The sequence below is a fragment of the Podarcis vaucheri genome (genome assembly GCF_965113315.1).
Source record: "Podarcis vaucheri genome assembly, chromosome: 16".
NCBI classification, from domain to species: domain Eukaryota; kingdom Metazoa; phylum Chordata; class Lepidosauria; order Squamata; family Lacertidae; genus Podarcis; species Podarcis vaucheri.
This window is the reverse complement of record NC_138754.1, coordinates 3,029,351-3,054,179: the sequence shown is the minus strand read 5'-3', so window position 1 is coordinate 3,054,179 and position 24,829 is coordinate 3,029,351. Positions and strand designations below refer to the sequence as shown.

At 45.1% G+C, this 24,829-nt stretch overlaps 1 protein-coding gene across 3 annotated transcripts in view; it reads left to right on the top strand.

The window, feature by feature from the left end:
- The window catches only part of TUFT1 (tuftelin 1), a 55,506-nt gene that overhangs the window by 12,384 nt on the left and 18,293 nt on the right, over window positions 1–24,829 (top strand). For 2 of the 3 annotated variants that reach the window (XM_082202408.1, XM_082202407.1), the window contains exons 2-4: window positions 18,712–18,786; window positions 21,903–22,007; window positions 24,303–24,389. In XM_082202408.1, coding sequence (XP_082058534.1) covers window positions 18,712–18,786; window positions 21,903–22,007; window positions 24,303–24,389 — 267 coding nt within the window. Of the gene's footprint in view, window positions 1–2,495; window positions 2,595–18,711; window positions 18,787–21,902; window positions 22,008–24,302; window positions 24,390–24,829 lie in introns of those variants that run through there. The other variant, XM_082202409.1, reaches the window with a different exon arrangement.

Below are 24,829 nucleotides of genomic sequence, written 5' to 3'. Positions count from 1 at the left end.
GGGACAGTGTTCTCAAAGCGACCAGCATGAGTTTGACCAAACTGTGGGAGGCAGTGGAAGACAGGAGGGCCTGGCGTGCTCTGGTCCAGGGGGTCACGAAGAGGCGGACACGACTAAATGACTAAACAACAACAAAATGGGGATATCAGATTCTGCTTAGAATCATAGAGTTGGAAGGGACCCCTGAGTCCATCTAGTCCAACCCCACCAATGCAGCAATGTGTAGCTGTCCTTTATGGACACAGTAAGAACAGGATGCGAGACTAGGTGGGACTTTGGCTTCATCCAGCAGGGCTCCTCAGATGTTCTGATGGAACCTCCAGCTCCAGAGACAGTCCATCTAGATTTCTGGGTTCTTAGGGGCACTTGGCCACTGTGAGAACAGGAAATTGGCTTGATCCAGCTACAGGGCTCTTCTTACATTCTTAACAGCATGGGGGTGGGAGGACTGACTCCTGTAGACCCCCGTTTTGAAGGCTCCAGGGGGCCAGGAGCCTTCAAAGCAGAACTGATTCCCAGTGGTATGGAAAGCCACAGAGAGAATCAGCAGACTCACACTCTCTGCCATCTCCCTTGTGCCAGGCGCTGGTGGGACCTACGGGCATTGATGGGTGGGCAGGGGGGCGGAGGTTCGCACGGCTGAGAAGAGCATGCATCGCAGCAGGTGCATTAAACATGAGATGTGCCTAAAGCGTCAAAATGTGGAAAATATGGAATCAAGTAGGAGAGGCAGGACCAAGATGTGGGGATATGCTTCAGAGATACAGACTGTGGGGAGCTCCGAAAAATTAATAATTATAGTTTGGACTATAATTTGGTCTTTTTTATTTTAGTTTTTTATTTTAATTGGAGTATTATGATTGGATATATTAATTGGATGTTTTTTATTGGAAAATCAGTAAAAATGATTTTTAAAAAAATGAGATGTGCCACTCAAGAGAGAGAGAATTGTACTCATTTGTTTTGTGGCACCTGCCAGATTACGTACATCTTGAGGGCATGTGGCCCTTGTCAGAAAAACAAAACAAAACATATTGGCCACTGTTGAGCTCAGGCTTCAGGGCCTGGGAGCAAACTGGCACAGGCTGTCCTTGCCAAGCTGCAGTCCTGGGTTTATGGGCCAACGATGGCTCCAGGCGGCCACCTTCCATGTCAGGTCGGTGGAGATGTGCCTGAAGGCGATTGCTTAACAGCACGGGCAAAATGCACTCTGCACATGCTCTTGAGATGTGGTGCTTGGTGTTTCTAATTTATTTATTTAGTTCTCTTCATTATCACATTTCTACCCCACGTTTCCTAGTCCATGTCCTTTTCCCCCCATCCCTTGTATTCTCAAAACAACCCTGTGAGGTGGGTTTGGCTGAGAGGTTGTGACTGAACCAACGTCATGGGACTGTGTGGGGATTTGAACCCTGGACACGCCCAGATCTTAGTCCAGCCCTCTAACCACTATACAACACTGCTGCCTATATGTATATGGGTGTCTGTATTTATTTGCCCAATCATTTGCCCAATGAGGGGCTCAAGCCAAGACCCTGAGATTGAGCTGCATTTTGTGACAGCTCAGCTATTTTCCCCTTTGTGCAGTAACCTCGTTTCCACACCCAGACAACCCAAACATTAAAAGCCTTGCCAGAGTGTGTTGTTTTGTGTATCTCTGACTGGTGCTGTTTGCAAAACAATTGTGTGTCTCCTGCTGTATCTGGAAGTGACGAAAGCTAAAGCAATCCTCCCTGAACAAAACAGTCTACCTGTAAACTACCTGAGCCTGGAAGGTGGCTTACAATACCATGCACTCAGTAACTAATGTATGACTATTACTATTTTTAATATTTAATATTTATATTTATATTTAATATTTAATATTTAATAAGCCTAATCAATAACAATTACAATTGTAATTTTTAAATAAAATTGTCATTTCTCAATTATGTTTATTAATAATCGCAATCAGTAGCCAAAACTTAATTAATAATCAGTTTATACGTAATTATTAATTGGTTAATAGCCAATAATTAATCATTATTGAAAATATTAAAATGAATTATTATTGACTGGAGGCTGGATCACTGAGGACGGCAGGCATCCGGACTCTAGAGGCAATTCCCTGCCCTCAAACATTTGCAGACTTTATGCAGGGTACTAACCAATTAGTTAATAGATGAATACATTGCCAATGTATTAATATAAAGGGACAAAGCGAGTGCGCATGTGCGGGGGAAAGGGAGTAGGGAGGGGGAAGGGGGCGGAGCCTAAGGAGTCGCCGAGCGGCGGCGGACAAAAGAATGACGGCAAAGGTGGGCGGGCCTTTGAGAGCGCGCGGAGGCGTGGCCAGCGCGAAGGGAGATGACGCTGCAGAACGGAGGGGTGGGCGTGGCCGGCGCTGGCGGGCGAGGAGGCGAAGGGGCGTGGCCGAGGCGGCAGGGGCGGGGAAGTGGGCGTGGCCGGTATATAAGGAGCGGGCGTGGCCGGATGCGCCTTCAGTCGCCAGGAAGCGTCGCCGGGAGCGGAGCGGGCAGGGCAGGTTTGCTGCAATGAACGGGGCTCGGAGCCTTTGCACGCTGGTGGATCTGCAACCGGAGGCAGAGAACCCGGTAAGCGACTATGCACCTTTTCAGCCTCCCCTGTTCGAGGCTTTTTAGATAATAATCAAACTTTTAAATATATTTTGCTTCTCTCTAATTTTTAAAATCTTTGCAAGACTGTGGCAATCGTAAAGAGTAACGAACAGGTCCCGTAGCAAGTATTTTACTTTTTAATATCATTTTTAAAAATTCCTTACCGTTTGTAAAGCAGCGTTCCTCTGCACCTTTTCGAGGCTTTATAGATAATAATTAAACTTTGAAATAAAGCTTACTTCTCTCTAATATTTCAAACCTTTTGCAAGACTCTGGCAATCGTAAAGAGTAACAAGCAAGTATTTTACTTTTTAATATCATTTTTAAAAAATTCCTTACCGTTTGTAAAGCATCGTTCCTTGGTAACTTTATTTGCTATTTTTTTAAAGGAAAAAAAAAGGATTTTAGGTTGCTAAGTGTTACTCAGAGTAGGTCCACTGAATTTTCGGACCCTGAATTAGTCGTGTTTCTTCAATGGGTCTACTCTGAGGAGCATCGAATTAACCCCCTTGGAAAGTGATGTGCCCTGTTGATACTTAAAAGAAAAAGAAAATGAAGTTTTGCAATTGTGTGTGTGTTTTTAATGCAGTGCTGTATTTAAGAATAACGCGGCATCCGAGATGTAAAAAGAAAAACGACTGTCAAAAAGATAAACAAGTCCTTTCTAAGTCAAAATCAGATTATAATGCGATACTAAAAGCAGCCAGAAGTGTAGGTGTGTGTTTGACAGATCATGGTTGAATCCTATAAACACTTGGACTGTCATCTTGTCCCTGAGAGTACAACTCCTTGAACCTTAGTGGAGCTTACTTCTGAGTAGATCCATGTAGGGTCACACTGTTGAGTACAGTTGGCACTCAGTTAAATACGTACTCTACAAGATTGTGCTGTGTGGTGGTTACTTGTAATGTAAATCCTAGCTGTCGCTCATTACACTTTGTAAAGGTTGTCTCTGAGCATGTGCAGTTGGCCCTTGTGTCAGCAAGTTCCAGACATTTATACAGTATTTGTTAGTCTCTGTCTCTTTTTTTTTTTTTGCAAGTCACCCCTAAAGCAGAGGTTACAGCTTTTTGGCTGGGGGGGAAGGCATGGTATCCACAATTCTGGGCCAAAAGGCTCATATTTGGTGTGGAACAGACAACTAGAGGCACATTTTTTATCTGGGATTAGTCTGAACTTGTGTTAAAGTCAAGTAGACTCAAGATTTAAAGAACAAATCTATTGCTTCAAACCTATTGCTCGGAAGTAACTCCCTGTGGAATTCTGTGGGGTTTACTTTTGAGTAACTTTACATTACTTTACTTTCTGTGGGGTTTACTTTTGGGGGGCGGGTGGCGCTGTGGGCTAAAGCCTCAACGCCTAGGGCTTGCCGATCGAAAGGTCGGCGGTTCGAATCCCCGCGGCGCGGTGCGCTCCCGCTGCTCGGTCCCAGCGCCTGCCCACCTAGCAGTTCGAAAGCACCCCCGGGGGCAAGTAGATAAATAGGTACCGCTTACCAGCGGGAAGGTAAACGGCGGCCACGTGACCCGGAAGTGTCCCCGGACAGCGCTGGCCCCCGGCCAATAGATGTGAGATGGGCGCACAAACCCCACAGTCTGTCAAGACTGGCCCGTTCGGGCAGGGGTACCTTTACCTTTACCTTTAGGTGTAGCTAGGATCACCGCCTATATGTATGCGTGAGTCTGCTGATCAGATTGCTCTGTTTGCTTCTTCCTTGGGTGTCCTGTTTTAAAAATAAAGGAGAAAAGCAAACTATGTTTTAAAGAAATACATAGGACACGCTCCTTTGTAAGGAGGAGGCTGTATAATTTTTTACTAATATTCTTGCGGTGACTTCTGAGTTGTAACACTTAATATTTGAGAGGCTCAACGGTTTTGAGAAGTATTTATTTTACAGGGCGATCTGTGCAAAATGTCAAAGGCAGTGGCTAGATTTGGGAAATAATTGACTTGCTGCAGTTGAATAAGGATTCCACAAAAAAGTTTTTGTAAGCTTATATTATCTGGCCTTAACACTGACCCTTGGAAGCGAGGAAGGAAAGCTTTGGTGTTCCCATTTTGCAGATGGCAATGGGGCAAATGGAGGCCAGGAGAAAATGACTTCCCTCAGGCCACCCGATGAGTTTGTGAGGACTACCAATGTTCACCGCAGTTGTGTTTTACCTTTTGTCATAGTGATTTTTGTTGTATGAGGTAGCCCGGAGGTGACATCTATTCCCATACGTTTGTGAGGTTGCAGTTACTGAAGGCCTCCTTCATTCTAGGACTTATTTTAGGGCAAGGTCCATAAAAAGCAATGATTGTTTTTTTTAAAAAAAATATGGATTTTTTTTGATTTAAATAGGATTTTTTTTTAAAAAAAATCTTTTGGAGGAAAAGTCTTTCTAAAGGTAGTTTTCTGTTTAGGTTACATTATAGTCCAAAGGCTGTTCATCAGGAAATAAGGATTTGTTTTAAGTTAACAAACATGGATACATATGCTACAATGTTATTGCTATAGTTAAATAAGTTGTTTAAATTGTTATTATGTAAATGATTATTTTTCTCCTTCTACTAAAGTACAGCAGAAAAGTTGTCCAAATATAAACAGTTCACTTATTGAGCCTCACAATAATTTCATAATTATCTGTCTATGTATTTCTAATAGTATAACCAAATCAGTGATTTTTGATATCACTGTAAAAACCGCTCTGGAAATTTATTATTCCAAAAAGGAAGCCTTCATCTGGTTGTAATTATTGAGATTATACCAGCAAGAGTGAGTCTCTGTAAAAAAAATGAGAGATTTAAATCAAGTCTTACTGACTAGTGATTTAAATCGATATTTAAATCAGACCCACCCTGTTTTAGAGACTCTCCCACCATTACCTCTCACTTGTGAAGGCCGCCCAGTGATCATCTCTCTCTGGTGAGTTTGGGGTTGTCCCATCTCCCACTCCCCCCCCCCAATAAAATTCATATAGCAGGATCCCTGTGACTCTTTAGATCCCAGGGTGGATTTAGTTGTAGGGGTCTGGGAGTCAGCGACTGGGGCTTGGCCTGCTACCTGGGGAGTCCCTACGGGTTTTCCAACATCTTACTATTGGGGGGGGGCTTCCATGGGGGTTGCGTGGTCTTTGATCGGAGTGTTTTGTACTGTGAGATGCAGGAATGAGTCTTGTTTCTTTTCTTTTTTTCCAAAATTTTTATTAATTTTCCCCAAAAAATTTTTTAACAAACACACAAATAGAAAAACAAACATAGATCTCAACCGTATTTAAACCAAACTTGGTAACATTGTTGAGTGACTTCCTCATATTCCCCCTGCTTCAATTTCAGTGTATATCATTTTAACGGTTTTCCAAAACCACTATTCTTATAAAATTAACTTAGTCACTTAAAATATTTTTATTTTCCTTTCCAACTCTGTATTAAACATATTAATTCATCCTATTATCTGATTATGTCCTATCTGTTATTTGCAAGCTTCTCCAATTAGTTTAACTTAACATATTTTACTAAATAGTCTTTAAATTTCGTCCATTCTTCCTGGTAATCCTCCGCCTTCTGGACTCTTAGGAATGAGTCTCGTTTCTCAGGTGCCCGAGAAGCAGCGGAAAGTCAAACATGATTTAAAACTGTTATCTGAAGGAATTGCAGGTTGGCTGTTTTGACACGTCCAACCTTTTGGGGATGGCACCAATAATGACATGATGATGCCACTCCCTGCTGCTGAAAATGGTTGCTTATCTGATGTCTCCGCTGGGAGATGAGGAGGGCAAATTAATGAGATATTCCTGAAATAGGCCTTTTTTGGGGAAGGGAGGTGGGGGTAGGAGTTGAAAGGATGGATGGTGGGAACATATTTTTCAAAAAATTAATGCAAGTTCAGGCGGATGATAATGTCTTGCATTTTTGCAAAACAGAGTTGGCGTCTGTTGTGTTCGTTAATTTATTTATTTAACAGAATTTACGTGCCACTTAATTGTAAATCAAACCTCTTTAGAGGTACACACAATTGTAAACTGCCCAGGTTGGTCTGACCCGAGAGCTAAATTTACCTGTGTTTACTCTCCTTAGAGAGATAGGGAGGGGATTGTAGCTCACCTGAATTGTCTCTCTCTTCTTCCTTATCTTGTTCTTCGACTCTGCTGTTATCTGGTTTTGCAAATTCCTCTGCCCACCCAAATTCTTGAAATTGCTGTATCAAAGCATGAACTTTGACCATCTTGCAAATCGCCTCCTTCACCTTAAAAGGCCAAGATAATGAGTTTCTCCTTCCCAGCCTTGTCCTTGGCTTAATTTACTGCTCATTCCTTGTCGGGTCTTGGCATTTTAAAAAAGTAAAACAACAACAACACTCTAAACAGGAGTTTTCTTCCTTTCTTTAATGAGTAGCTGTCGCTTGGATAAAAATTTGGGCATTTGACCCAGCAAAAAAGAAAGATTTATCCAGTTGACCAGTCAAGTTAACAGTGAAGCATTTTGCAATTTATTTGTGTTGGAACAGAAATGTGATTTAAATCGTTTAAAGTTTAAATAATCAGCAGGCTTAGCAGGTAGGCGGAACACAAAAACAAACTCTGGTTTAGAAGCAAAGGAATCCAGTTCCTTTTTAGTTAATGTTCCAACTTTGCACAACACTCCCTAAGGCTTCCAATAAATAAACAGATCATGACATGCGCTTTTTATTTAATCCTGGAACACAGAATCTGCTTCAAGTCAATTTTTTAAGGAAGGATATTAAGCCAAATAATGTAACAGCAAGCTTTTTTTTTTTAAAGCCAAACCTGAAACAAAGGCTGTTTTTGCTAAGTAGACAGCCGTCCACTTTGTCAGGCCTCATAGAATCTTTGACTGCTGGCAAATTGACAGCATTTAAGTGGTCAGTTGGCTGGTGTACAAAACTTAATTTTAAGCCGAAGGAGGAAGGCTTATTGAGTGGATTTTAGCATATATATGCTGCTGAGGGAGTAATAAAAGGTCAAAGGGGGGGGGGAACCATCTCTTCTGGTTAGAAACAGGGATGCTCACCTGATCCCCATCATTGCTTACCTTTAGGAAAACCTTTTTCCTTTCTGCAAGGCCTTCGGCTTTCAGATATCTGTAGGCTCCTTGATTGGGTGGGATGTTTTAATCCTGCCTTTTAAAAACACAATTGTCTTTTTGTTCTGTTTTAAGCTGGTTTTAATGTTTGCTTGTTGCTTTTGAATTGGCTTTGTGTTTTTTTTGAAAAGACTCATAAGTTTAATAAATAAAATAATGCACCGTATTTTTCGCTCTATAAGACGCACCAGACGACAGGACGCACCTAGTTTTTGAAGGAGGAAAACAAGAAACAAAATATTCTGAATCTCAGAAACCAGAAAAGCAAGAGGGATCATTGCGCAGTGAAAGCAGCAATCCCTCTTGCTGTTCTGGCTTCTGGGATAGCTGCGCAGCCTGCATTCGCTCCATAAGACGCACACACATTTCCCCTTACTTTTTGGGAGGGAAAAAGTGAGTCTTATAGAGCAAAAAATACGGTAAATAAGCAACTGGAATGCTTAGCTGCCCCAAGGTGGTTGTTCCCTGCCCACTCCTTAAAAAAAAGGTGTTTTGCCAGGGATATATTGTGTGATCATTGAGAAGGAAAGTTACCTGTTTTTTTATCTACTGTGACCCTCTGTTCTTATTAGGCAGGGTTACGAATGTGAAGTCCTGGTTTATCACAGACTTCTGAAATGGCGTCTTTGTAACTCAGATTTCATTTGGAAAACAGTATCTTTATGACAAATTTTTGTTTGCAAGACATGGGTTACGTTCAGAAGTGGGCTTTTTGTGTGGACTAGTTTTCCTGGTCATAAATTGTAGCGCTTACGTCTTGATTTTCAGCATTCCGTTTAAATTGCAATGCCTTGCGTTAGAAAACTCTGGCTTTTAAAAAATCAGTTTACTGCCGCATCACGCTGAATTTTAAATGGCGGTAAAGAACTGTAATTTTGCCACTGCAAGTTTTCCCGAGTTAACAGTCTTGCAAATGCTCCCTCTCCTACAAGAAATGATTAAGGCAGAAATTAGAGCTAAACCTCCACTGAATGCAGCCGTGGCATTTCAGGACTCCAACTAGGTATTTTTAAAATTCCTAGGCAGGGTCATAACAATAGCATTCCTCGTCTTCAGGGTGGATTTATAAACATCTTCTCCCACCCTTCCCCAGCTTGAGTTCTTGAGGAAAGTGACTGTTTTGACGATTCTTATTTTCATCAGTTGTGTGCTAAGCTGATCCCAAACCTGTTATAAGATGGCGCTGTGGGTTAAACCACAGAGCCTCTTGGGCTTGCCGATCAGAAGGTCGGCGGTTCGAATCCCCGCGACAGGGTGAGCTCCCGTTGCTCAGTCCCTGCTTCCGCCAACTTAGCAGTTTGAAAGCACACCAAAGTGCAAGTAGATAAATAGGTACCACTCTGGCGGGAAGGTAAACGGTGTTTCCGTGCGCTGCTCTGGTTTCACCAGAAGCGGCTTAGTCCTGCTGGCCACATGACCCGGAAGCTGTACGCCGGCTCCCTCGGCCAGTAAAGCGAGATGAGCGCCGCAACCCCAGAGTCGTCCACGACTGGACCTAATGGTCAGGGGTCCCTTTACCTTTCCCTATCTCTTGTTTTGGGATGAGCCAGCTTTGTGGTTACTGTGTGAATGTATCCACGTTCTAGCAACCGAGGGTGCCTTAGCGGTGACGTCACAGGCGCTGTCCACTAGGTGCCTGTGGCCTTTCTGCAATTACATCCTGGATCACAGGAGCCTGGCTAGCTGGACTCCTATATAAATGTTAGTTATTACCAAATACGTAACATGCTTGCAGTTGGGAGTTAGTTATTATCAAATACATAACGTGCTTGCGTTTGGGAGTCGGAAGTTTGTGATCTAGGTTGATGACACAACAGCAGCAACAACAACAAACCCAGAGGGATTTGGTGGCTAATATCCTACCTGGGTGGATACTGGTGATTAAGCACACTGAGGACTAGTAACTTGCCTCTCTTCCCAAGTTCAATGCCCAGTATCTCCAGTTCACCCACCTCAAGTCGGAGTGTTGTGGAAAAGACTTCTGGCTGGCCTCTAAGCCCTGCTGAAGAGAAAATGTGAAGGCTTTGTACATCTTTCACATCTTATCAGGTGGCGGCTGTTATTTATTTTTTTTATTTATTTAACCTGTCCTTCCTCCAGTTTTCCCAAGGCTGCGTACGTGGTCTCATCTTACCCTACCAACATCACTGTGAGGTGGGACTGTGTGACCGACTTAAGGTTCACACAGTAGATTTTGGAACCCGGGTCTTGATGACCAGTATACAGCAGTGCACCACATTGGCTAAAATATGTCAATTAGTGCCTTTTTAATTGATGAGCGTTGGAAAACATCACTTGCATCAAAATCTCCACTTAATTACCGTATTTTTCCGTGTATAAGACTAGGTCCCCCCCCCAGAAAATAATGTCATAAATTAGGGGGCGTCTTATACACGGATACATCCTCCCCCCAAAGCGGGGGCATCTTATACATGGGGGCATCTTATAGATGGAAAAATATGGTAAATGTGTGCCAATCCCTTCCTCTCAGCCTAATCACCCTGATCCATTGAGCTTTGTGACTTCAGTTGAGATTCTCCCCCCAGGGAGCCACCACAGTTAAGACAACGCCCTTCCATTACCACCCTGTTCTTAGTTCCCGTCTTAGAGAAGAAGTAAATACATTTATTTATTTCATAAAATTTATACAAATCTTGATTGTAAAAAGCCTCCAAGTGGTTTTCAAAAAATGAGTAAGACTCATTACCCGAAGGCAGCATCTACTCACTGTAAGTGACCATCCCAACGGCTGTTTTAAGGCATCCATTCCTCTTAACCTTGGGAAAAAAACTACAAATAGGGGTTTGGTTATGTGTTTCTTGCTCATTAGTGTCTTGAAAAATACCTATCCCTCTGACCTCATGTTTTCTCATAAACGTCGCTCGCAAATGGGTTCCGATGGAGTGAGGAATGTAAAGATAATTATAACCCGGCGTGGAAAATGGGACTGTAATCTTTCTGCAACATTTAACATGCCCCTTGCCGAGTGGGTAATTGTGCCGGGGACTCGGGAGAATCGCATTTGCGTAATCAAGACATCTCCTGGGACTTAAATTGCGGCGTGTTGCTCGTTCAGTCATTTATTTCTCAGGAGAGAGCCGCGAGGCTTAGCTGCAATTTCGTTCAGCTGATCGCATCTCGGCTTGAAGTGACGGATCCAGATGCGTGTCACAGCTCTCCTGACACAGCACATAATGCCTTTTGAGGTTTTAAAAGAGGAATCTGGCTGAGCGGTGGACAGCAAAGGTGAATGGAGGTACACTGGAAACTGATTCTCTGAAAACCTGGGGAAATCTGTGGGCCGCTGTGATGAAGACCACCCACCCACAGCCCCTCTTTGATGTAATTAGTGCTTTTCTAGATGCTCTTTTCAGTTGCAAATTGATTTTGCGATGGCTCTTTGTGCAAAAAACGCTAAGGGGTTGTTTTTCAGAGTCTCGAGTCCACAGACGGTGCAGATCTCTAGCAACTGCCAATGTCTGCATGATTTCTGAACTGGGGTGAACCTTAATTGCTTTAAGGTCGGGCATTTCCCTAGCCAAGAAATAAAATAGAAAATTGACCGACTGGCCAGAGCAACCACCCCCAACCTGGTTCACGGGTTTTGGACCACATCTGTGAAGCAGAACTCCCTCCATTGCCTCTGTTGTGGCAGACCAGCTCCACCCAGTCTCCTCTCCCCCCCATATTTCAGTGGGAAAAGCCATTCCATCAGGCTGCGTCAGTGGGAGCGTTGGGAAGCAATAGCGCACATCTCATCATCTTTTCTGGAGACCCCGTTCCCTTAGGCACGTTCCTGCCCCTGAGCTGCGCCAGCATTTGGTCATTACAGGAACACCTGTTGAGAGATAGGTGCTTGAGTTTTCCTCTTCCCTCCCTGTCCCTTTTCCCTTGTGTGTCTTTTTTAAAAAAAAATTAAAATATTGAGGTAGGGACTGTCTTGTTTGGAATCTGTTAAGCAGCGGCAGGATTATCCACTTCTGTGCCTGTTCTCCTTTCCCATCCCGGCTGGCCACCTAGAAGAATTTGCAGCTAAGAACTTACACCTGGATTTGCGCTTTTCCCTGGGAACTGTAGGGTGTTCAGGGTGCTGGGAATTGTAGTTCTACAGCTCCCAGGATTCTCTCAGGAGTGTGTGTGTGGGGGGAGGCCATGATTCTTAACGTGTTATCGCATGCTTCCAAATAAACAAGCATAAGATTCACGAAGGAAAAATTCCGTGCTTAGGCTGTTTACATAGAGCAAGCTCGTTGACCGTTAACAAAATATTAACTTCTACACCTTGACTTGTATTTTCTGGGGTGGTTTTCTTTTTGCGCGCGCATGTGTGTGTGTGTGTGTGTGTGTAGATATATAATTCCCCCAGGGGCTTTCCCACCTTGATATTGGTGAATGCAGTGACTCATTTCCTGAAACACTCAGCCGATCTGTGAAGTTCTTCCCTCCCCCCTACCATATATGGGGCGATTGCAGAATCTCACCTGTGCATTTTGTGTTTGCGTGGCGATGGCTGCTATAGAGACCAGCTTAATAACCGCTTCGCTTGACCTGCCACGCCTTCAGAATTCTTGGTGGGGCTGGTAGATCTCTGCCGCAAATCCTCATATTTCAGGAACTGGAGCCAGTGACCCAAACAGGGAAGAGGTAGTCAGCCATTGGAAGAAAATCTGCAATTAGTCAAATCTCCTGGAGATATCAGCATTCTTTACATCAGCAAATTTCGACCATATGTTAGTGGGCATTGTGATTCAGCAACAACTCCAAGTTGAAGAAACCATTGCTCTAGATCATGCCCCCCCCTTTGAAGGGTTGGACTACGACTCCCATCATCCACTGGCAGTGCCAGCAATGGATGATGGGAGTTGGAGTCCCAGCAGCGTCCATTTTTCAGGCATCAGGTTGGGGAGCCCTACTGTAGGCCAGAAGTGCGTTTTTTGTTTGTGAGTTGTGTATGGCCACATTCACACCATGTATTTGAAGCACAAATTCTGGTTGTGGTAGTTTAGGCTGCTGAGAGTTGTTAGGAGAAAGTCCTCCCCACCCCCAATTGTATCAAATATTGATGTAGCATCAGATACTCAAATTGGTTTCTAATTGTATTTTTATTGCTGCTTCTGTTTCGTACGTTGCCGTAGTATGGCTTGAATCCTGTGGAATTCAGATCGTGACATGATAGATTACAATGTGTAAGAACTAAAAGAAGCAATAAAAATAATTGCAAATGCTACCACAGGCAGGAAAAACAACAACCATTAAGCCGGTGCCCCCCCCCCCCCCCGGACTCTTGGCAATTTTAATGTGGCCCATGGCAGGCAAAGTTTGAGAACCTCTGACCTAGGCATTAGCCCAAAGGAGATGGAGAAAAAGTGGGGGATGAAGACAAGGGCTGGTATTCCAGCCACCCTCTTCGTTTTGGTGATTCCCGCATTCACCACCTGCATTCTTCCAAGTTTATCTGTGCATAATGAGGACTGGATCCTTGTTTGTGTGTATGTGCTTTTAAAAGCTGAAATTCTCTGAGATCAGAATTTGGGTCTCACTATCATAAAGGGACGCGGGTGGCACTGTGGGTAAAAGCCTCAGCGCCTAGGACTTGCTGATCGAAAGCTCGGCGGTTCGAATCCCCGCGGCGGGGTGCACTCCCGTTGCTCGGTCTCAGCGCCTGCCAACCTAGCAGTTCGAAAGCACCCTTAAGTGCAAGTAGATAAATAGGTACCGCTTTATAGCAGGAAGGTAAACGGCGTTTCCGTGTGCTGCTCTGGTGCCGGTTCGCCAGATGCGGCTTTGTCACGCTGGCCACGTGACCCGGAAGTGTCTCCGGACAGCGCTGGCCCCCGGCATCGAGAGTGAGATGAGCGCACAACCCTAGAGTCTGTCAAGACTGGCCCGTGCGGGTATCATATTACGTGTGGGGTTTGCGTGCTCCTGGATAACAGAACGAGCCTGTTTATATTTTTTATTTTGGTTCGGCAGCTCTGCTGTGGGCTTTGATTCGGGAATCAAGAAGGCATTTTCTGTTCTGCCCTGTAGTGGTCGCCCGTGGCGCCATGTCTGTTCCCCTGCAGTTTGCCTTCTGCCAAAAGCTACGTCGTGGGGCTCACTCTCTGCCGTGGCGAAACCTCATAACTTGCGTAATCACATTACGTAAATGATAAAGCCCTGACGTTATGCCAGGCGAGTTCTTTTCAGTGCAGAGGGAACGTATTGTGAGCAAACCGAAAGCGGAATACTGATTGTATTCTCTGGGTTGAATTCCTTTCCAGACACGAGACAGGTAGATGTGGTGCAATCATTTGACCCTCTTATACCCCACTTGCTATCTCCAGCTGAACCCTCCCCCCAAAAAAGTCAAATATCTTCTTGCAAATGTGAGTGAAGGATTCTGCACCTCTGGAGCAGCAGCTGGGTTGTCCTGGGTGTGGAATGACACATTGCGGAGATCCTGTTCCGAGTTTGCCTAAAAAATGTTGCCGTCCCGGTTTGTTCCTGATTCTTGCTTCAGAAGCCCTGGATGTCGTAATTGAGAATTGGGACAGACCCAGAGCAAGGAGGAAAAGCCCCAAAATGTCAGAGGTGGGCGGAGGATGCCTTGCCCTTGTGCCACAAATCGCCCCAGGTCGGCCCAAACTCCTGGCCGCCTGCCAACGTGGTGCTGGAATGGTGTTGTTTTTTTGAAACTGCAAACAAGATGATGACTGTGACTTTAATAGGCTTCGCCAGAGCCTTTTGCCCCCCAGGCAATTAAGGTACGCCTTTCTGTGTCACGTTGAAAGACGTTGTGCTCTCGAAGCTGCTTCTGGAACGCACGCCCTCCCTCTCGACTGGAATTGGGCGTTCAAGGGCTGGCAGCGCACGTACAAATTGCTGGCGATTAAAGCAGGGGAAACGTGGGTCGTTCCTAATTGTGGCTCCCAGGGCGTCCAGGTGGGGTCACGGGTATCCTAAACAGGTGTGTGCAGTTCCACAGAGGTGTGATGTGCTGAAGTCTGCTAGTGCTTTTCTGTCCCTGGACAGGACGCACTCTCTTGCACCTTGCCCAAATGCTCACGCTTTGCTGATCGCGCCGTACTTGTCCGCGTGCTGATAGTGCCGTGTTAATTAGCTGAACGATGGAAGGATCCTGGCTCACACCAGCACCCACGACACTCAAGCAGTCTGCTCACGAGGAGCCCACCAGCAGGAAAGGAAAGCAACAGCGCTCTCTCAGATGGTGTGCAAATTTGTCGAGAGAGGTCCTGTGTCAGGTGTTGTGTGACATTGACTGTTGCACCCCCCCCTTCCGTGTCACTCCATTTCATAAAATGCGTTCAGGACGTCGAGGGGGTGTCTGAAGGTAGGGTAGTTCTCCAGTAAACCAGGCCTAGACCACCTGTCATGTAGGATTTAATTGTTGTTGTTTAGTTGTTTAGTCATGTCTGCCTCTTTGTGACCCCCTGGACCAGAGCACGCCAGGCACTCCTGTCTTCCACTGCCTCCTGCAGTTTGGTCAAACTCATGCTGGTAGCTTTGAGAACACTGTCCCACCATCTCGTCCTCTGGCGTCCCCTTCTCCTTGTGCCCTCCATCTTTCCCAACATCAGGGTCTTTTCCAGGGAGTCTTCTCTTCTCCTGAGGTGGCCAAAGTCTTGGAGCCTCAGCTTCAGGATCTGTCCTTCCAGTGAGCACTCAGGGCTGATTTCCTTCAGAATGGAGAGGTTTGATCTTCTTACACTCCATGGGACTCTCAAGAGTCTCCTCCAGCACCATAATTCAAAAGCATCCATTCTTCGGCGATCAGCCTTCTTTATAGTCCATCTCTCACTTCCATACATCACTACTGGGAATACCATAGCTTTAACTATACGGACCTTTGTTGGTAAGGTGATGTGTCTGCTTTTTTAATATTAAGGATATTAATATTTTTTTAAAAATTAAGGATTTAATAATAAATAATAATAACTTAAAAACAAGATTAAAATACAACATTAAAATGCAGCCTCATTTCAGCAGAAATTCAAAAACTTTTTTGGGGATGAAAACGTCAAGTCTTCACCGAGGCCAACTATCCAGACTGGTCCTACGTGGGCCAGAAAAAAGCCAGGGAAGTCCCCAAATAGGAGTTCCATCACAGAAGGAAAGAGGGGAAGGGGATCAAGTTGATTCCAAGCCAAAGGCCAGGCAGAACAACTTCGTCTTACAGGCCCTGTGGAAAGAAATCAGATCCTGCAGGGCCTCGGTCTCATGAGGCAGAGCGTTCCACCAAGTCGGGGCCAGTGCTGAAAAGGCCCCGGCTCTATTGAGGCTAATCTTTGAGATTCCTTCATTGTCTGGGGTTGGACTAGATGACCCTTGGGGTCCCGTCCAACTTCGCATTTCTATGATGCCTTTCAGGTGGTTTCTGACTACAGCTCCCATCCAGGGTTCAAAATTCAACAGACCCAGGCTCCGCCACCTGGAGTTGCACGCCTGGGGGTCCTTGGATTTTGAGCAGGGGTCAGCACACTTTTTCAGCAGGGGGCCGGTCCACTGTCCCTCAGAGCTTGTGGGGGGCCGGACTATATTTTGAAGAAGAAAAAAATGAACGAATTCCTATGCCCCACAAATAACCCAGAGATGCATTTTAAATAAAAGGACACATTCTACTCGTGTAAAAACACACTGATTCTTGTTTGGTTTTTTTTAATGATATTTATTAAAATTTCAGAGAAAAGAATTACATTAAAACAAGAAATACAAAAATAAAAAACAAAAATAAAAATACAAGAAAAATATAAAATACAAAATACAGAATAAAAAAATAAAAACACTTACAAAGGAAAAGAAAAAAGAAAAAAATGGATCAATCTTTCCGTGCCTTACATTCATATCCTTGTTTCCCTGACCTCCTCATACCTCCCTTTTTTGTATTCCAATTCAATTAGTTAATTCAGCAATTTCTAAAACACGCTGATTCTTGGACCATCTGCGGGCCGGATTGAGAAGGCAATTGGGCCGGATCCGGCCCCCAGGCCTTAGTTTGCCTACCCATGATCTTGACTGTTTCCACACATCAGCAACACGTCCTGTAGAATCCTTCCCGTTACGTTTTATCTGCACAATCGGAATGAATTTCAGGAACCAAGAAGTCACATTGGAAAACATGACTTGGAAGCCGCCTCGCCCCCAAATGGCCATTCGGCATTCCATTTTGGTGGCCGTATGCCTGGTTTAAGGAGCCGTTTGGCTAAATACAGATCTGAGTTTCCCTTGAGTGAGCTGCCGTCTGCTGTGGAAATGTTCACGCTGAGTTTGTTGGATGTGTGCACGGCTGCTGAAGGGCTCCATATCTGCTGTGGACGACTTCGCAGAGAGAGAAAAGACACCATAACTTTAGAGCGTCGCTTCTGCCGTGTCTCAGAGCCCTGATGTCTGGCGCGCGCTCTCTCTTTCTCTGTGTGTGGCTAAAATAAGTCTATTTTCACGCTTGTTTACAAGGCTGAGAACAAGTTGCTGAACAAGTTTGGCTAGGGGCAGAAGGAGAAAAGGAAAGCCTGCATGTTAAGCTCTTTACGCAGCGCGGGGAGGCGGAAACGAATCCTCCGCGCCAACTGTCTCCCATGAATTAAAAATGAGTGCCTGTCTCTCAGGCAGAACTGCGCTTGCATTGATTCCTGCAAAGCCGAAGTTGGTCAGAGTCAGCCTGAGGCCTGGGAGGGTTTGGGGGCTCACAGGAAGCGGCTTTCTGCAGATCCAGACCTGTAGTCCCTCTAGTTCAGTGCAGACTGCACTGGCTGGCAGCTGCTTGCCAAGGTTTCAGGCCGTGGGACGTTCCCCAGCCATTCCTGGAGACGCCAGCGATGGAAGCTGGGACCTTGTGCATGCAAAACGGCCGCTCTGCCCCTAAGCTGCCTTCTCCAAAAACAAAGCAAGGCTCCAGTCCTCATTGTTCTGAACATAGGGGTAGTTTAAATGGGGCTTTCTGCATGCAGAGCAGCTGTTCTCTACCACCTTTGGCTGTTCGCTAAGAATTGCTAGTCACCCAAAGCTGTTATTTGTTCATAATAGTGCCTTTTTGGGAGACCCTCTTCAGCTGTTAGACGGTGCTTCATTTCCCCTGCTTAAGATCCCTCTGTAAAATCACCCCATCCCGTGAAGCCTTGGCATTCTTGAGATCAGGAGATCTGCTTCGCACCATGACAGAACCAGGCCTCCCGTGTGGTGGCCCCTAGCCTTTGGAACTCCCTCCCACTGCACGTATCAGACAGGCAGCTTCTCTCTCGTCTTTTTGGCACCAGTTTAAGAAGTTCCTCTTTCGACAGCCTTCTAAATTCTCTATCCCAGCTTCCTTCTCTCTTCGATGGGTCCAAGTTGATTTCAAGCAACTGCCGTTATGTTGAGACCGTGTTTTGTATTTTAGGATATACAGGTGAAACTTGAAAAATTTGAATATCGTGGGAAAGTTCCTTTATTTCCGTAATCCAACTTGAAAGTTGAAACTAATATATGAGATACACTCAAGACATGCCAAGCGAGATATGTCAAGCCTTGATTTGTTACCATTGCAATGATCATGGTGTACAGTTTATGAAAACCCCAAATTAACAATCTCAGAAAATTAGAATATTCAAGGAAATCAGCAAAACAAGGATTGCAAATCGAGCAAGATTGGACCTCTGAGAAGTAGAGCATTTCTCGCTTTGCATGTCATGAGTCGATCTCATATATTAGTTTCGCCTTTTAAGTTGAATTACTGAAATAAACGAACTTTTCCACGATCTTCTAATTTTTCGAGTTTCACCTGTATATGCATATTTTATAGACAGCATATGCAGTTCTATATAAGGGTTGATTATGTCTTGATCATGACGCAAATTTGGGATGCCTCGGGGGAAGCGATCCACGAACGAAATCGACAACAGCGCCTTGAATGACAACCTTTCTACGGCTGTCATATTTATTAGAGATCGCTTTGGGATGCAATTTGCAAATAGTGGTGAATGTTGCTAAGCCAACGTCTTGAGCGTGTCTCTTTTGCCGTCTTGTTTTTCAGGACAGTGTGAAAATACTAAGGTTGACCCTCCAGAATGACCTCCCTGGGGACAGGTGCGACCAAGGAAAGCAAAAGGTGAGTGGCTTGTGTGAATAAGGCCCCGCTTGCTATACTATTTTAGCAGCCACTACTGCCCCCCAAAAACCCTGGGAGCTGTAGTTTGTTGCGGGTGCTGAGATTTGGCAGGAGACCCCCCCCCCCAGTTCCCCTCACAGAGCTGCAACTCTCAGCAGCTTGACTGAACCTTCCTAGGAAATTTTGGGAACTGTAGCTTTGTGACGGGAATTGGGTGTGGGGTCTCCTCACAACTCTCAGCACCCTTAAAATGCTACAGTTCCCAGGATGAGGGCCGTATTTAGGTCTGATGAGGCCCTGAGCTACTGAAGGTCATGGGGCCCTTTCTATGTCCAGCTGTCCTTTGTCAACAACAAATTGCCACTGTTTTTTTGTGCTGAATATATGCTATATGGAAATTGATGGACCTAATAGGTATCTAAAGCCATTTGCACATCACAAAATATGTATTTTATCAAAGTAATTGTTGAACTGCAATACAATTTAGAAGAAGTACCGTATTTTTCGTGTATAAGACTAGGTTTTTTGTTTTTTGTTACTAAAAAATAACGTTAAAAGGGGGGGTAGTCTTATACGCAGGGGCAACCCCCCATTTTCTTAATTTTGAGCCCCCCCAAATAGGGAGCGTCTTCTACACAGGGGCGTGTTATACACAGAAAAATACGGTATATTAATAGTGAAATGCAATTAAGAAGTATATGGGGGGGGGAGAGAGTAGGGCCCTAAGTGATAGCTTGTTTAGCTTATACGTAAATCCGGCACTGCCCAGGTTCCTTTGGGAAGAAGCCATGTTTGTTAAATGTGGCATAAAAGACAATGTCCAGGTCCTCGTTATGGGGAGCGATTTGGGCTTCCCCAGCCACTCTGGGTGGATTCCAACAGAACACTAAAATACAATAACCTATTAAGCGTTAAAAGCTTCCCTAAACAGGGCTGCCTTCAGATGTCTTCTAAAAGTCTGGTAGTTGTTGTTCTCTTTGACGTCTGGTGGGAGGGCGTTCCACAGGGCGGGCGCCAACACCGAGAAGGCCCTCTGCCTGGTTCCCTGTAGCTTTGCTTCTTGCAATGAGGGAACCGCCAGAAGGCCCTCAGTGCTGGACCTCAGCGTCCGGGCAGAATGATGGGGGTGGAGACGCTCCTTCAGGTATACTGGACTGAGGCCGTTTAGAGCTTTCAATGTCAGCACCAACACTTTGAATTGTGCTCGGAAACGTACTGGGAGCCAGTGTAGGTCTTTCTAGACTGGTGTTATATGGTCTCGGTGGCCGCTCCCAGTCCCCAGTCCAGCTGCCACATTCTGGATTAGTTGTAGTTTCCGGGTCACCTTCAAGGGTAGCCCCACGTAGAGCGCATGGCAGTAGTCCAAGCGGGAGATAACCAGAGCATGCACCACTCTGGCGAGACAGTCTGTGGGCAGGGAGGGTCTCATCCTGCCTACCAGATGGAGCTGGCAAACAGCTGCCCTGGACACAGAATTGCGCTGTGCCTCCACGGACAGCGGTGAGTCCAGAATGACTCCCAGGCTGCGCACCTGGTAATGAGAGGGAGGTGTGTTTGGGGCTATATATAGAAATCTCTGGGTTTTGTGGGGCTGGAGAGCTGCCTGATTGCAGAGGTGTTTTTTTTTAAAATTGTTATTAAAATTAATATTAAAGCAAGTCATGACAATAGTCTTCAAACGAAATTTAAAGTTGCGATAAAACTTTGTCTGTTGCTGCAGCATTATAAAATATTCCTAATAAAAAGCTTTAATTACACATTGCTGCCATGTCGGCCACAGTTTTCAGTCAATATCTAACCGTCACATTGGCTCATTAAATGTTTTCAGTCGCCATACCCTGTCCATAAGCATTCTGGGGATGATGAGGGCACTTAAATGTCTCCGTTTTTCATTAATAAAAGGGGGGGGGGGAGAGAAGGAGACCAAATGCCGGTATGAGCAAGAAGGAAATTATTTCTTTGCATCCGAGAGTAAGATTTGGAGTCGGATCTAATAAAAGCAAGGGCCAAATTGGGAGAAACGGACTGTTTAGTGGTTTTGGAGGACGGACGAAACACCTTTTCCCAAAAGTGCAGTCCTGCCAGTTATGAAAATAGGAACCTTGCTCTCCACAGCCTTTCCAGCACACCAATGCAGGATTTATTCTTGCAAGGTTTGTGTCCAGTGCCATTGAAAGATAATTTTAAGGAAAACTGCCCGGAGGCCATCTGAAATTGTTTTTAAAGATGGGTTGCGCCGTATAGATTCCCATGAAATGCTGAAATGCATGGGAATCTATACGGCGCAACCCATCTTTAAAAACAATTTCAGAGTCCTTTGCCCTGCTTGCTTTTGCATCTAGGCCTCCTTTAGTGCGGCCCCCACGAGGCTTCCCAGGAAGGGAGTGTGGCCCTCGAGTCCGTCGCCACCTCCCTTCGAGCTTTCCCACTGCTAACTTGGCCCTACGTGGAGAGATAATAATAATAATAATAATAATAATAATAATAATAATAATAATAATGTGGCACCTCAGGTTAAGTACTTAATTCGTTCCAGAGGTCCGTTCTTAACCTGAAACTGTTCTTAACCTGAAGCACCACTTTAGCTAATGGGGTCTCCTGCCGCCGCAGCTGCGTGATTTCTGTTCTCATCCTGAAGCAAAGTTCTTAACCTGAAGCACTATTTCTGGGTTAGTGGAGTCTGCAACCTGAAGCATCTGTAATCTGAAGCGTATGTAACCCGAGGTACCACTGTAATCATCATCATCATCATCCAGCTGAAGCTGGGCTCAGAGTGACAGTTACATAAGATCACAATCAATTAAGCGATAAGGCGGAAAGTGGTGGGAAGTAGGGGGAGGAGAGGTGGGGAAATATTGTTAAAAAGGTGTAGCTATAGGTATATCAGTACTCTAATCTGAATTGTTAAATTGTGTTATTGTGGTTTTTGTTGTATGTGGTTTTTTGTTGTTTGTATTGAAAAAATGAATAAATAAATTTAATAATAATAATAATATATAAAATAAAATCACAATCAATTAATTAAAATACATTCTAAAATCAATTCAATCTAAAATCCAGAGGGTAAGCAGAAAAGGGAACCTGCTCACACGAAGCCTTCGTTTTGTCTCCCGCAGCCGGTGGGAAGGGCCTTTGCCATGGTGGCCAACCGACCCCCCAGCAGCCACGCCTTGGCCTCGGAGTACGTCAAGTCCAGCGAGGGCGACGAGGAAATCATCAAGGTGAGCTGGGACCAGCCGGCGCTCGGCTTTCGTGGCTTTATTTTTAGCAGACAGGGTGTTGTTTGCCAGCGAGAAATAGAAGGAAGGAACCGGCTTTTCAGGGAGGGTCTTGTAGTCCAGGGGGGCAGAGCAGCTTCTTTTGCAACCAGAAGGTCCCAGGTGCAAAAACCCAGCATCTCCAGGTAGGGTTGGGAGAGACACCCTGCCTGCAGCTGGCAGTCAGTGTAGGCAGTATGGAGCTGTATGCCCAGATGCTTTAATATAAGGCAGCTTCTGGTGCCTCTGCTTAAAGCAGCCCTCTTGCTCAGAACCATGAGGACTGGAGCCTTGCTTCATTTTTAGGGGGGATGTGTGCAGCTCTGTGGGAGAGTCCCTGCTTTGCATGCAGAAGGTCCTAGGCCAGGGGTCTGCAACCCGTGGCTCCGGAGCCGCATGTGGCTCTTTTACACCTTTGCCGCGGCTCCGGGGCGGATACTAGCGAGGGGAGGAGGCGCATTGTGCGCCCCGACACTCCCCACTGTGGCGGGCACCGTACTGGCTGTGACGTCACATGGGGGCAGTGCGTGCATTAGTCACGCACCCTCCCGACGGCACCTTCCCGCCCACTGTCAGATCGGAGGGCAGCGGCGCGCATGTTTGCGGCTCCCAGTTTTTCCCCCCTTTGGAAACGGGTCCAAGTGGCTCTTTTTGTCTTAAAGGTTGCAGACCCCTGTCCTAGGTTCAATCCTGCCCCCCTATCTCCAGATGGGGTTGGTTTCTTCTTGAAACCCTGGAGAGCAGCTGCCAGCCAGTGTTGGCAGCCCTGAGGTAGGTAGACCCCAGTGACCTGGCTCTGTAGAAGGACAGCTTTCCGTGTTCCTGTTTAAGGTCACGGCGTAGATTTAAAGCACCTGCCTTCTCCTCAGGGACTCTATTTTATTTTATTTATGCTTTTCAGGTTTATACATTTCCCTAATTTCACAATCCTTTTAACATTTCATAACTTTGACTTCCTTCCCGCTCTTTCCGTGGTTCCTTAGATTTTTTTTAATACCTTTTGCCTATCCAAATTCACTTAATTTGCTCATTTATTCATCTGCTTTAAATATATGCTCTTATAGAACTGTGGGTCATTGCAATAATCCTGCCAATGTTCTTATCTGTTTACAATTTATCAGCAAATATTCAATAAACCATTTCCATTCTTTTACAAAAAGTTTGTTAACTTGATTTCTTACTCTTCCGGTAAGTTTCTCCGCCTGTTCTGTAAGTTTTTGAATCCGTTCTTCCTTTGCTCAAGGGTTCCTGGGAACTCTAGTTTGCCCCCTCACAGAGCTGCGGTTCCCAGAATGTTTTGCAAGGGGAAGCCGGGCGCAGTGGCTCTGACTTCTTTTTCGAAACATGAGGACTAGAATCTTTGCTGTTAGGAAAAGGTTTGCAGCTCAGCAGCAAGGCTGTGTAGGTGAAGCTTACAGAGGAGGCGGTGTCCATCCTGATGTTGCTGGACTCCAGCTCCCATCACCCCTGGTAAAAATAAACTAAATAATAAAAATCAGAAAGTTTAAGGGAAAAAATTAGAAAATTGAACAAAGCCTAATGGGATAATAATAATAATAATAATAATAATAATAATAATAATAATACATTTTATTTATATCCCGCCCTCCCCAGCCGAAGCCTTGCTCAGGGTGGCTAACAACAATAAAATAATACAACATTCTAAAATCATTTCATTAAAATTAATTCAACTCAAATTGATGGCAACCATTAGGCTAAAATTCTGTGACGATTGCCAAAGGAGGGAGTCAGGCTGTACCCTGGCCACAGGCCGGCTACAAACCTCGTTTCACTGAACTATTCAGTTTCCTCTGAAGGAAATAGAAAAATCATAAACCTTAAATGACCAATTTTTTTAAAAAAGGGGTAGAACTCCCAAAAATTCTGAAGTGTCATAATCCTAGGTAAAGCAAGGTTTTTCTAATTTTTAAACTTTTTGATTTTTATTAGTTTATTTCTACAAGATAATATTTCTAGTCGATTACTTCTCATTTCAGGGATTTTCATTTGTTTTGTGCAATTCTCAGTTCCGTGACTGTCTTTTTTCTGCTGACTCCCCTCATCCCTGGTGGCTGGCCATGCTTGATGGGACTCGGAGTCCAGCCACGTCTAGAGGGCTCCAGCTTGCTGCCCAGCCCTGATCCTCAACCGTTCCTCAAGCACACGCCTGTCCCATCTTGCGCCGGGTTTGCCTCCTTCCTATCAGGGCGGCTTTCCTTCCCAACTTGATGGGCGTTGTGGTTCTCCTCTGTGACTCAGGTCTACCTCCGAGCCCGAGCCGAGGACAGGGCCCAGAACGAAAAGAGCCTCCATCAACTGAAAAGTGACGGCTGTCATCTCCAAGCGGTAATTAGCGTCCTTTTAAATAATGTGTGCTGGCAAGTAGCGGGGAGGTAATTTTGCAAAACGGAAGGAGGTGGTGGCACGGACTCTCAACGGGGCACTGAAGGGTGTGTGTGTGTGTGCAGAAATAACATAAATACCGTATTTTTTGCTCTATAAGACTCACTTTTCCCCTCCTAAAAAGTAGTGGGAAATGTTTGTGCGTCTTATGGAGGGAATGCAGGCTGCGCAGCTATCCCAGAAGCCAGAACAGCAAGAGGGATCACTGCTTTCGCTGTTGTTCTGGCTTCTGAGATTCAGATTTTTTTTCCTTGTTTTCCTCCTCCAAAAACTAGGTGCGTCTTGTGGTCTGGTGCGTCTTATAGAGCAAAAAATATACAGTGGTGCCTCGCAAGACGAAAAGAATCCGTTCTGTGATTCTCTTTGTCTAGCGGTTTTTTCGT